Source organism: Trypanosoma grayi (genome assembly GCF_000691245.1).
Source record: "Trypanosoma grayi strain ANR4 Tgr_456_V1, whole genome shotgun sequence".
Taxonomy (NCBI): Eukaryota; Euglenozoa; class Kinetoplastea; order Trypanosomatida; family Trypanosomatidae; genus Trypanosoma; species Trypanosoma grayi.
In genome coordinates this window covers 1-12,005 of record NW_008826075.1, presented here as the reverse complement: position 1 = coordinate 12,005, position 12,005 = coordinate 1, and the positions used below count along the sequence as shown (strand labels likewise).

The window sequence follows — 12,005 nt, the reverse complement described above, 5'->3', positions numbered from 1 at the left end:
CCCCTTCCCCGAGGAGAGTCGTAGCGGTTTGAAAAAAAAAAACGCAAACAGACATCCGGGGATGGCAGATTGTCGGTGCAACACTTAGGCACCTTAAATACTCACAGAGAGATTGAATTGGAGAAAAAGGAATGGAGGACGTCGGAGTGTGTGTACGTGCCATTCACCTCTTGCGGCGTCTTCCGCAATATCCGCTATATTCGTCAGGCTTCTCCATCCATCCATCCATCCATCCATCCATCAATATACATATATGTATATTGATATATAGATATATCGTGCGGGTATACATATATATATATATATATATGTGTGTATGTATATATTTTTTATTTATCTGCACGAGATAAGATGGAAGAGTGAGTGTGGGTGATCCTCAGTGTTGTGTTTCTTTTTCTTTGAGTTTTGCTTGGATTTTTCGTGTGTTTATTTACGCCCCGTCATCGACGCCGCGGCATCCTCCGCTCCTCTCGTTGCCGCTCCTCCGGCTTTTTGGGGGCTTCCATCGCACCTGAAGTGACTGTCAAGATAGAACGAGGGGGAACTGGGTGTCCCGTTATGTAAAATAACGCTAAGATGACTCCTCGTCTCCCCCGTGGCGTTGCGAAGGGGCTCTGGGTGAACAGCCAACCATTCTCCGCCGGCATTATCTTGTTAAACAATACGGACATGACATGTTTTTCTTTGCCCTACTTCAGCAATTGATGTGATCACAGTGCCATGTTTTCCCTGGTTTCCTTTTTTTTTTTNTTTTTTTTTTTTTTTTGCTTCCCCTCGCTTGTTATTTCTATTCGGAAGTCATTGGGTGTAAATAGAGACACACCAAGCACATACTTATTTGCACGCATATAAACGTTAGAGAACGTGGGTGGCTAGGAAGCGCGTTCCTGCTGCTCGCGTGCGTGCGTGTGGACTCTCCTGTAATATATACACGTGGAGAGAGTAAAGCAGACACGTGGATACAATAGATATACAAGTGGGTATTCCACTTCGGTTGCTGCGGCTCCGGATTCTGTATCCATAACATCAACAGTACGTACAGTCGTAACCACCATTAGCCATGAGTGGTCCAAAGGTGTTGCTACGGCGTGTGTTGCACATCAGCCCAACCAGCGTCGTCTTCACACCGAAGGACGGGGAGTCGCTGGACTTCCAAACAGTCAGTCAGGCGCCAACAGCACACCGCGGGCTGTTGCAGAATAACGGCATCATGGCGAAGGTTATGCTGTCGCTTTCACCCACTGTGGCGGAGGGTATTCGCACACGCGAAGACCGCCTGCGGATCTGGTGGTCGGTACTTCTTGGCAGTGGGCTCATTGAGGCCGACACGACGAGTGTGACGGTGCCCGCGACGATGAGCGACAGGATGTGGCCAATCATGGACGAGGACGCCTTTGTGAAGCACATGGCTATCGCCGAGCAACAGCTGAAGGACGAAGCTGTTCAGGAGTGTCCGTTCGTCGTCCCTGTGCTGTCGGTACACCGGTTTCAGCAGAAGGACCACGGCGTCAAGGGCACTCTGGGCGTGATATACATGCCTCATTGCAGGCAGGACCTTCAGGGGTGGAGCGAGGGGCAGCTGGCACAGCACCCCGTTCCCGAGGCGACGCTTGGCACGCTTCTAAATCACCTCGTGATCGGGCTTCTCGCGGTGCGCTCGGTGAGCAGAATATGTCCCCCGTATCTCAGCATGGAGGACGTCCTTGTTGGTGAGAACGGCAACGGCGATGGCGAGCCGACGTTCATGCTGAACGCCACGGAGTACCAGCTACGGCAGCTGCCAGACCGCGCCAATAGGCCGCTCAGCGCGTTTCCGTTCCTAGCGCCCGAGCTGGTGAGCCAGACGAGCAGGTCGCTCAGCCATCCGAAATACGATGTGTGGGCCCTCGGCATGGCGGTGTACCAGATTGCCTGTGGCATGCCCAGCAGTTTCAAGAGCAACTTGCGGTTGCGCCGCCAAGGGTCGGAGTGCAAGATCGAGCTGCCGCTGAACCACTGTCTCACGACGCCGTCCGACACCGCGCGCCACGTGCGGCGCAGCCTTCAACCCGCGGAGTATAGTAACCCGTTCATCCACCTTGTGCTGCTGATGCTAGGCCAGGACCCGTTCACACGCCCGACCCTCCGCGGATTGGACCGGATGTTACACGACATCTTCCGCCACAAGCCGATTCTCCGTTTCCCCTTCGCTATCGGGCCATTCGACTTGCTGCGGCTACCGAACCCAGAGAGCGTCATAATAAATGACTTGGATCGGAACTACGTCATCAGCTCTTACTGTATACTGTGCAAGAAGAAGCGCAACAAGGGCGTATGCAGGAGCGGTGAGCACATGCTTGCCGCCTGCACACCACTGTGGGCGACGGATGAACTCTTGCCAGGGTACCCGGTCACTGGTAGGAAGCAGATGACATACCTCTTCCCCCTTGCGGGGAACCTGGATGATAAGGAGAAGCGCCGCCATATTGAGGCCGCACTGTGGGGTGAGGAGGTCGACACGAATGCCCTCCTGCAGCTGCTCGGTGGCTTTGCGGTCACGCAAGTGAGCAGACCGACGAGCATCGTCACCTGCGAGGTGCTGCTTCCGCTTCCACAGAAGGTCCTGCGCAAGAAGGAGACGTGTAACATCACGACACAGCTAAGTTTCACGGCGGCATTGTCGTGGCCGTCGCAGTGCACAGAGCAGCTCCAGCGAGAGGGGCGTATCCAGCGGGCCGTGCCAGCGCTCTTCGGCGTTCGAAACGTGCGGTGGTATTCGTGGATTCTGCCCGGGGAGAGCCTCACGTTGAACGGCAGGTCGTGGGTGCCGGCTCCAGACGGTGCCTTTGTTTTCTGGTTCAACGAAAATCTTGACCCATCGGAGTTTGACCGCTACTTCCTTGTGTGTGGCGTGCAGTCACTCACATTGCAGGCGAAGGTGGCGTGCAACGTGCTCCCTGACCGCTCCTTCAACGGCGACACCAGCGACGGCGACCCGCTGTACAACAGCCACTCCGACATTGCATCGCTGAACCTCACGAACGAGGAGCGCGAGAACCGCAGCCGGCTCCAACGCCCCGCGAATCGCAACGCGGCCAAACGCCGCAACGCAAATGTCTCCGATGTGAGCATTCCCAACGCAGTGGAACTGCGCGACGCGGCGGGGGACGACAAACCGGTGCGGCGCCGCGGCTCGAATGCAGACAGCCAGACATCCAAAAACACCACAGCACCGCTGACGGCCTCGCCGTCGCGCAAACGCCGGGCACCCAAGAAGGGCAATCCTGTTCGGATGGATTATGTAGCGGACGTCAGTCCCCAAAAACTTCAGGAATGCCCGACGAACGCGCCAAAGTTACCGTCACAACTACCGCCGATTATGTCTTCCACCATTGCGCCGGGTGAAGAAAACCTTGAATTACAGCAACAGTTCTATGACAAGAACATGCAGATCAATCGCAAACTCTCAGAAATGGTAGAAGATCGACGCAGTAGCCTTGTCGTCGACGCGAAAAATAAGCAGAAGCAACCCCCGAGCCAAGTTCCAAGGAAAGACAACGACAGCACCCTCACACCACCGGAGAAGATGCCATCAACGCTTGCTGTTCCCATCCCTGAGGTGGAAACGACGATGCCGCCACAGAGCCAGCCGGAGGACAGTCGTCTGGCCTCAACGCGGCTCGCGGTGAAGGTCTTTGGTCGCTGGTACCCGCCGCGGTGGGTGGACGCCGCCTTCCAGTCGCTTACCTTCTGCATCCCCGATACTGGCGAGCACGGTCGCCTCTCTGTTCCCGTAAAAGTGACGGAGTCGCTGCGCCTTGCTACGCACGCGACGGAGGAGGCGTTCGCCATGGCGTTCTGCGCGAATGCCGTCCCATTAATGCAGCGCAACCACCCGCATTGCGCCCTCGCTCTTCCGCCGCGTGAGGCAACAAGCATCATTCCTCACCATGCGCTGGTGTTCTATGACAAGAAACGCGAGGTGGTTGGACTTCTCGGTCTGCGCTTTGCCATCAGAAGCTACCCGAACATTGTGCTCGGTGAGTTCCCCCTCAGCTTCAAGACGCTTCCACCGCTCCCCACAACAGCGACACTCGCGAGCCAACTGGGTGCGATGTACTTCTCAGGTAACGCGGTGATTGAGGACAGCCCGTGGTCTGTCAAGGGGTTGTGCGAGAGGGATGGTGAGGGGTTGCGTCACTCACTAGAGGCCACGTCTAATAAGACATTTGGGGACTCTGCGTCCACTTCGCAGCCCCTCACCATCTCCGGGATGGGACTGACGTGCGTTGGTGACCCACGGCCGCAGTCGATTAAGAGCGACGACGATGCTCTCCCTGCCTGCTGGTTAGGGTTCGATCCTGCCACACAAATGCTCATGTTGGCGGATGTGCATCAGGAGTTGTGGCACCCGTTGTATTTCACTCCGAATTGATGTGGAGGTCATCACAAACAAAACTGAAAAAGAACCTGGGAGCCTGTTTCCCATTTCCCCCGGTGGTTTGAAGGGCGAGGGATGGTATCTTGATGAAGTGCATACTCCGGATTCATGTAGGGCTCAGTAGCAGACAAGAATTGTGGGATTGCGGCCGCCGCCGCAGTACCTTGAGCAATTGCCACTAGTATATGCATATATTTTCTCTTATTTTGGCTTTTGGGCAGTTTTCATATGGTATGTGCATTAGAGCACTAATGCTCGGTGTGCTACTGTCTGCCTCGCACTCAGCTGCAGCGACAATGGGGCGAAGGTGACGTTGAAGAGGGCGGAGAGCGTGTGATGATGATGATGTTGATGGTGATACTGAAAGAAAATACTGTAGCACAGTGGCTGCGGATGTAAAGGACAGCTGAAAAAAAGAAAAATGAAACAGCACGTGCGTATGCACCTTTGGTTTCGTTTCTTGTTCCACACACGAAGGGGGGAGATATTTTCTCACATTCGCTTCATTCATTATCTGAGTGATTTCCCGTGCTGTAGAAATGGGCAAGGCCAAGTGCGGGTGTGAGAGCGTGCTTGGGCCTCAGGGAAGGGTGTGCAATATGGGACTAGAGATGCTTTCCGTGGCTTTCCATTTGCCTTCCCTTGTGTGTGGGGCTCTGCCCCCACAACTCTTTAGATGGGCGTCTATAAAAAAATGAAAGTGAAAGGAAAAAAAAAATCGGAGCCATTTGTGCAGGAACGCAAAGAAAAACAATCGAGACTTCTGCAGGCCTGTAATTACTGCCGCGCTTTCATTGGGTGTGTATTAGTGTGTATTTTTGAGCTTCATTGCTACTTTTCGATCATCGCTGCTGTGTGTATTTCTTGACTTTTATTTTGGTGATATGTTTGCTTTCACGAGAGTCGGGGACCACGGTTGTAGTTGCTGCTACTCGTTTCACCCGCTTGTGTCGCTGCGGACACGCCGCTGTGTGCGGGTGGGTGCACACAGTGGTGCTTGCAGGTTTAGACATAGATCAGCCGTAACAGGGGAGATGGCAGAGAGATATAGAATAGAGCAAGAAGCAAAGTGAGGGATTACAGAGTAGAACGAAAGGGGAACTATCCTCTTTATGTCCTTGTGGCAACTCACTATGAAGTGTGGGATGCGATATCTATGTGGGGTTTTTGTTTGCGTGATGTGAATGCTGTGTGAATTGCATCACTGGCTTTCTCTTTTCTGCTTTATTTGTGGCGTTAGTCCAAGTCACCTCGAGTGGTATGTTTACTGCACAGTCGTCATGCCACCGCATCTGCACTTTACTGGCCCGCGGCCCCATGCGATGGGCACACGCTGAATCGTCCCTCTCTCCGCTTCTTAGTGCGATGCGGTGCTGCACCACGACGGCTACATCAGCTTCCACGGGTGAGGCACCACCGCCGCCTCCATTAACCGCATCGGAATTTGCGTCAATTGCACCGATGGTTTTGCTCCGGCAGGCACTGCAGCAACATGCCGCTGTGGGCTCGGACGGCAGCGGTGGACGCGACGTGATCAGCCGCGCCGTGTTCGATCACTACTGCCGCGAGAGCCATGTGGCCGACAGCGACGTGGCGCTTCAGCTGTTGGAGGAGTCTGGCGTCCTTGTGTCTATTTCGCACGGCGTGGCGGTGCACCTCCGGCCCGCACGGCTGCTGCAGATGTACGAGACGCTGCAGGGTGGAACGGTGGACTTCTTCGTTGAGGAGGCACGCAGGCGGGTGTCGGCGGCGGAGGTCGATGAGGAGGCGATGCGCAGCGCCCTGGAGCCGGCGTTGCGGCGCGCAGCGAAGTGGCGGCGATTCGTGTGGGGTGGCGCGCTGTGCTTCGCTGGCCTACAGCTGGCTGTCATATCGCGTCTGACGTTCTTCGACCTAGACTGGGACATCATGGAGCCAGTCTCGTACTTCATTGGGACAGGCACGTCGCTGGTGTTCTTTCTTTACTTCCTCCGTCACGGGAGATCGCACACATATGAGGACTACGACAGAACGGTGTTGCCGGCGAGAGTGAGGCGCTACGCCCCGCCTGACTTCGACTGGGAGAAGTACGAGGTGGTGTGCAGGAGGGTCGATGAGGAGCGAAGAATGCTGGAGAAGATCAGGGCGTGGGTGAAGCAGCATTGATGCAGCNTATATATATATATATATGTTCTTGTATATTTGGAATAGTGCCTGTGTGTGTGTGTGGATCGTTTCGCAACGTGTTGTCGGTGTCACGACGCTGTGTTTGGCGGCGTGAATGGACGCATCAGCGGGGGACGAGGTGGGCGGCTCCTGAGACAAGTTCAGACTTCGGTGGTTGTGCTTCCCATGGGGATGCACACAACGTGGTGCTGATTCTCTCACCACCTCCACCACCACTCATGCACACAAAAAGAAAACTGCGCTTCGCTGTGTGGCGCTTGTATATTTTATCTACGTGCTTCACGTTGTCTGGCTGTGGGGCGTGGAGGTCGGTGAAGTTCATTACTATTGCTCCCTGTTTCTTTCTTTCTCCCAAACTGTGTGTTTTGCAGCACGCACGCAACGTGCAAAAAAAAAAAGGTAGTGCCCCGCTCAAGCTTCTAGCGAGGCGGAGGGGTAAAACAGTGGCTGTTGCACGTCAGTAAAAGACGATTTTGACAAACGGCCCTGAGGTGTGAGTGTGCTTGCATACTTCACAACAACGGCAAGACTTGGACTAGCAAATTGGGTACGACAACAATGCAGCCAAGACCACTTGTTCAAGGGGGGGGCGGCGACACCAAACAAGACGTCAATGCCGCACCCGGTAACCCGCTGCACGAAGGCTCAACGCTTCTGTCGCACCGCCGCGACGACGGCCGTGCAGTGGGGCAGCGACGCTACGGGTCGACGCAGCGCACGCATCACCGGCAACCCCGCGCCACCTCCGCACCCGTGTCCCGCACGCGGCGCGTGGTGGTGGTGCGCCGGGGCGTCTCGAAGCACCATGACCTGACGGTAGCCCAGCAAACCACAAGGCTCGCGGAAGAGGCGCGCAAGACACTCTTCCACGGCAGCTTTACGTCGAGCCACGGTGCCATGTTCCCGGTGCCGCCGATGCGCCGGCCGGATAAGCCATCGTACGGCGGTGCAAAGAAGCCGCGTAGTGACGCAAACGCACCGACGGGCGAGATGCCGATGTCGCCTACATTCCGACTCGCCACGGACATTGTGGCGCCAAGCGCACTCAAGAAAGAGAAGGCGCCGCTGCTACAACCACAAGCAGAGTTGGAGAAGGAAAGTTCATTTCTTGGCGAGTGCATCGTTTTAGGGCCGCGCTCCAGCAGCGCAGATGCGCGCTCCCCGTCCAAGCGTGAGGGCACCGTGCATGTCGTGAAGGAGAAGTTCCCGCAGTCGACGCCGGACCTTATAGCGCTCCAGCGCATCCGCGTAGATCCGCCGCCGCGGCATTTGCTCTCTCAGGCGACCATTGACAAGGCAAATAAGGCCGTCTTCGGTTACGATGAGAAAAATTTCAAAATAAAGAAGATTGATGTGTTGTCCTCGACAGCGGGAGCTCAAGGCGTTGTGGCGGTCGCTGTTGAGTCACCAGAGAAGGTGCCGCTCACACGTGTCGCCGGGCCTCGCATCACCTTCGCTGAACACGTTAGTGTGAAGGGCGGTGACGTTTACACCGACGACGAAGAGGAAGGTGAAGGCGATGAGGAGGAGGAAGAGGATGCCAAACTCGAATATTGTTCTGCGTTTGTGCACCTTCTGAAGTTCGCCGTGCCGGCAGCTGTATCGATTGGTTATACTTTTGCCCTCTCTGTTGTTCCGCTTGCCTTCATTGGCAGCTATCTTGGTGAACTCCATCTATCTGGTGCATCTGTTGGATACTTTATTCTCAGCATTGTTGCGCTCTACCCAACAGTCGGGATGACCTTTGCAATGGACACGTTGTGTTCGCACGAGTACGGGCGAGACAACAATAGTCAAGAGTTGGGGCTTCTCCTGCAGCGCGGTATTATTATCAATTTGGCCTTCCTCATCCCGGACTGTATCTTCATGTATAAGCTGCCAACGCTGCTCGCGACGATATACGGCCCAGAGACCGCGGCGGTGGCAGGTGAATTCCTTCTTTATATGCCCTTCTTTATGATACCGGTGATGATATTTATAGCGTTCCATAAATTCCTATCCAACCAGATGCAGCCACAGATGCCGATGATTGCGTTGACGGCAGGGTTCATTATCACCCCGTTTTTGCAGATGTTTTTAACACCCATGGGTGTGCGATACAGCATGATCGGTATGTGCATCACGGCGTGGTGGCAGCTGTTTGTGATAGTCGCAATGACGCTGAAGAAGTCGCAGACAAGGCACACACTCGGAAGCCTTCGCTTGGTAGAGGCTGCCCGTCCGTCAGATGTGAAGGAATACCTAAAACTCGCCATTCCGAGTGCCATCTTTGTTGCAGCGGAGGCGTCTTCGTTCGACGTGAGCGTCCTGTTGTGTGCGTACTTTGGGGAGAGGGAAGGCGCAGCGTGGTCGGGTATCATGAACGTTCTTTTCATCTTCGCTGCGGCTGGAGGGGGCCTGAGTGCTGGAGCGTGTGCGAACATTGGACGCTGCGTTGGCGGCAATAAGCCTGCCACTGCCCGTATGTATGTAGAGGTCGCAATTGTGAGTGCATGCGTGATTGGTGCCATTGACTCGGCAGTTTTGTACTACTTTTTCGATTTTCTCATGTCGCTCTTCGGCACACGAGGTGGCACGCTGAAGTTGGCGCGCAAGTGTGTCGCCCTCCTGCCGTTCTTCCATATTGCCGACACGGTGCAGTTCACGTTCCAGGGCATCTTCAGCGGCCTTGGCAAGAACCACCTCGGCGCCCTCATCCTGCTGCTCTCTCTGTGGGGCGTCGGCATCCCGATGGCGGTCCTCCTCGGCGTGTACCTGCGGTTCGGCGTCGTCGGCGTGTGCCTTGGGCTGACAATCGGGCTTTGCATCGAAGCGCCGGCGATGGTGGCGGTGACGTGCCTGATGGACTACCACGCCGTGTGCGAAGCCTTCCTTCCCAGCGACCGGGACGACGACAATGAGGAGGAGGAGGAAGACGAGGAGGAGGAAGAAGACGAGGAGGAAGTGTACGTGGTGGATGAAGAAGCGATGCGGCGCTCAGGCATCCCAGTGAGTCCAGAGGACTTCGGCCAGCGGCTGGCGAAGAGGGGGCGGCGGTTTCGGGTTCCGCCACACCGCGATGCGCACAGTAACTAAGGCGTGGATGTTTTCCTATTGCCGGGCTTCTGCTCTCGTTACTGCTGCATCTTAATGGTTTTCAAATGGCGATTTGATCCTGGATCATGTGCACTTTGTGTGTGTATGTGTGTGTGTGTGTGTGCATCGTTAACCTGAAGGGGCGCTGGGTAAACAGGGTGCCTGTGGTGCGCAGTTTGCCTCGCTGTAGAATGCCTGTTCACGCATTCGGCGAAGCGGAGGCTGGACGCAGAGAATAAGTAATCTGGGGAGGTCGAGTTTGTATCAAGTTGGTGCGGCAAGGCAATTTCTGCTTCCTGAGCACTGCCAGTGCCGCTACTGCCTCCGTTATTATCATTCCCATTTCTTACTTTCCGACCGGCATGGATTACACACTGCGCCAGGCGGCAGTACAATTGAAGAAAAGAGGCAAAGAGTGTTATTTAGGATACAACTGTGGCACACAGCGAAGCACAGCAAGCAATTAACCACAACAGCACAATTATAGAAGTTTTTTTTTTCAGTGGTTCTGTTGGCCATTACACAATGCACGATTCGGCCGCAGCGTACAACAATCCGTACGGTGGCAACCACGTGGCCAACGGCTCCAACGCGCATGCTGCCGACTCTTTCACCTTCGACGCTGCCGAGCTGCTACGCGAGCAGAAGGAGTTCCTGGAGCGTGCGCAGGCCGGCGAGATTCGCGCATCACTTTTCCTTCGTCTTCGCCTGAGTGCCCAGCAGAAGCTGACAGTGCAGCGCAATCAGTTCGCGGAACGGACTGCTGCACGGAGCAGACGTTGGCCCATCTCCAATGCCGGGGCGGTTCCCGCTTCCGCGCGCACAGCATCAGCGGCAACAGCAACAGCAACAACAGAGGCTTCAAAGTTTAGTGGTGGTGAAGAGGTGGTGGTGGAAGAGGAGCCGGAAGAAGGGCAACGATGCCTGGGTTGTGCGCGGCGCTACTTCGACGCATCTTCCTTTACGCGTCATCAAAGCTGTTGCAAGGAGTACGCCGCGCTGCTGCGAAAGCGCAACAGTGACGTTGGCCTCAACGCAGCGCAGACGGCACGTGGTGTGATACCACGCCACCTGACGGTATCAACTGCAGCAGAAACAGCAACAGTCACTGCCTCGTCGGCTTTCAAAGATGAGCTGCAAGCCATACACCAGCGGCTGGAATCTTCTCGCTGCGGCTCGCCACATGCAGAAGCGACAACGGCTCGTGGGCTGGCCACAAATACGAACGGCTTGACGTCTTCGCAGAGCGATGCACAACGTCGCGGTGACGCGAGAGGACGGAACGCCACTCTTTCGCTTCGGACGGAAAGCCGAAGCACCAGCCACTCATTTTCGCTGCCATACGTCTCCACACCACAGGAAGAGCGGCGCGACGAGAGCAATGGGAGAAAGGAGCGTGAGGCATCGTCGTTATCGCGCGAGCTCACACCGCCGTCGCCTGGTTGTCAGTGGCAACAACGAACCCCGCCTTGTGGAGTGAATCAGATCGACGAAATGCCAGCCGCTGTGGCAGCTCGGCTGCCCAGCGACATGGCAGCCACAGTTATGACGCCCTTCCAGGCGGCCGCGGTCAACGGGAAGGATGATGGTGAAGGTGTTATGGGCAAAAGCGGGCAGGCACTGTCGTGCCGGCAGAGCAGCGTGGCATTCACCAGCAACAGTGGCAGTGTTGTCAACATGGGAATGGAATCGGATGAGCCACTAAAGCCGTGCCCGCATTGTGGTCGACAGTTCTTTGCCATGTCGCGGTGGCCCCGCCACGTTGCGGTCTGCGAACAACAACAACATAGGATCCCAAAGGGCGGTGGTCACCGGCAGGTGTACGATCCCCGCGGCCGTTGTTCGTCTCAGACAAACACCTGCGATAACTCGAGCTTCGGCGGCACAAGTCGGGATGCCTCGCAGCCCCTCGCATCCAGCAGGGGCAAGTCCGGTGGCGACTCGGAGAAGAAGAATACCAAGTGGCGGCGGCAGCGTGCGCAACTGCGGCAGGCGCTGCAGTTGGGAAGTGGGCGCCGGCGGGACGGCAGCAGTGGTGGTCAGGAGGAAGTGTTTGAGGACGACCGCGTGTGCTGCCCAACGTGCGGCCGACGCTTCGCTCCAGCAGCAGCCGAGCGGCACATTCCGTTCTGCAGGGAGCGTCAGGGAGGCCTCAAGTCGATGCGAATGTGATAAAAAAGGCAGCGGGACGGCACCAGACGTGAACGTAGTCGACGCATTTTATTTGGCTTACGCAAGAAGCCAGGGCACACGTATACATGCATGACATAGTTGTCAGTGGAAGGGGAAAAGGGGGGGGGGAAAGAAGTGCAGCAGCAAGGCAGAAGGGGCTTTGGGCTATTTT

The 12,005-nt window shown here is 56.0% G+C and overlaps 5 protein-coding genes across 5 annotated transcripts; all 5 read left to right on the top strand.

Moving 5' to 3' along the window:
- Window positions 1–1,060: 1,060 nt before the first annotated feature.
- Window positions 1,061–4,414, top strand: DQ04_04561040 (hypothetical protein; the record flags this gene model as incomplete). Its single annotated transcript, XM_009313660.1, has 1 exon — window positions 1,061–4,414. The coding sequence occupies one exon, from the start codon at window positions 1,061–1,063 to the stop codon at window positions 4,412–4,414; it is 3,354 nt and encodes a 1,117-aa protein (XP_009311935.1).
- Window positions 4,415–5,680: 1,266 nt separating this feature from the next.
- DQ04_04561030 (putative calcium uniporter protein, mitochondrial) lies at window positions 5,681–6,565 on the top strand (the record flags this gene model as incomplete). The annotated part of the gene is made up of 1 exon (XM_009313659.1): window positions 5,681–6,565. The coding sequence occupies one exon, from the start codon at window positions 5,681–5,683 to the stop codon at window positions 6,563–6,565; it is 885 nt and encodes a 294-aa protein (XP_009311934.1).
- On the top strand, window positions 6,565–7,050 carry DQ04_04561020 (hypothetical protein; the record flags this gene model as incomplete). Its single annotated transcript, XM_009313658.1, has 1 exon — window positions 6,565–7,050. One exon carries the CDS (start codon window positions 6,565–6,567, stop codon window positions 7,048–7,050), a length of 486 nt encoding a protein of 161 aa, XP_009311933.1.
- A 94-nt stretch (window positions 7,051–7,144) lies between these two features.
- On the top strand, window positions 7,145–9,661 carry DQ04_04561010 (multidrug resistance protein, MATE family; the record flags this gene model as incomplete). The annotated part of the gene is made up of 1 exon (XM_009313657.1): window positions 7,145–9,661. One exon carries the CDS (start codon window positions 7,145–7,147, stop codon window positions 9,659–9,661), a length of 2,517 nt encoding a protein of 838 aa, XP_009311932.1.
- Window positions 9,662–10,186: 525 nt separating this feature from the next.
- Window positions 10,187–11,833, top strand: DQ04_04561000 (hypothetical protein; the record flags this gene model as incomplete). Its single annotated transcript, XM_009313656.1, has 1 exon — window positions 10,187–11,833. One exon carries the CDS (start codon window positions 10,187–10,189, stop codon window positions 11,831–11,833), a length of 1,647 nt encoding a protein of 548 aa, XP_009311931.1.
- Between the last annotated feature and the right edge of the window lie 172 nt (window positions 11,834–12,005).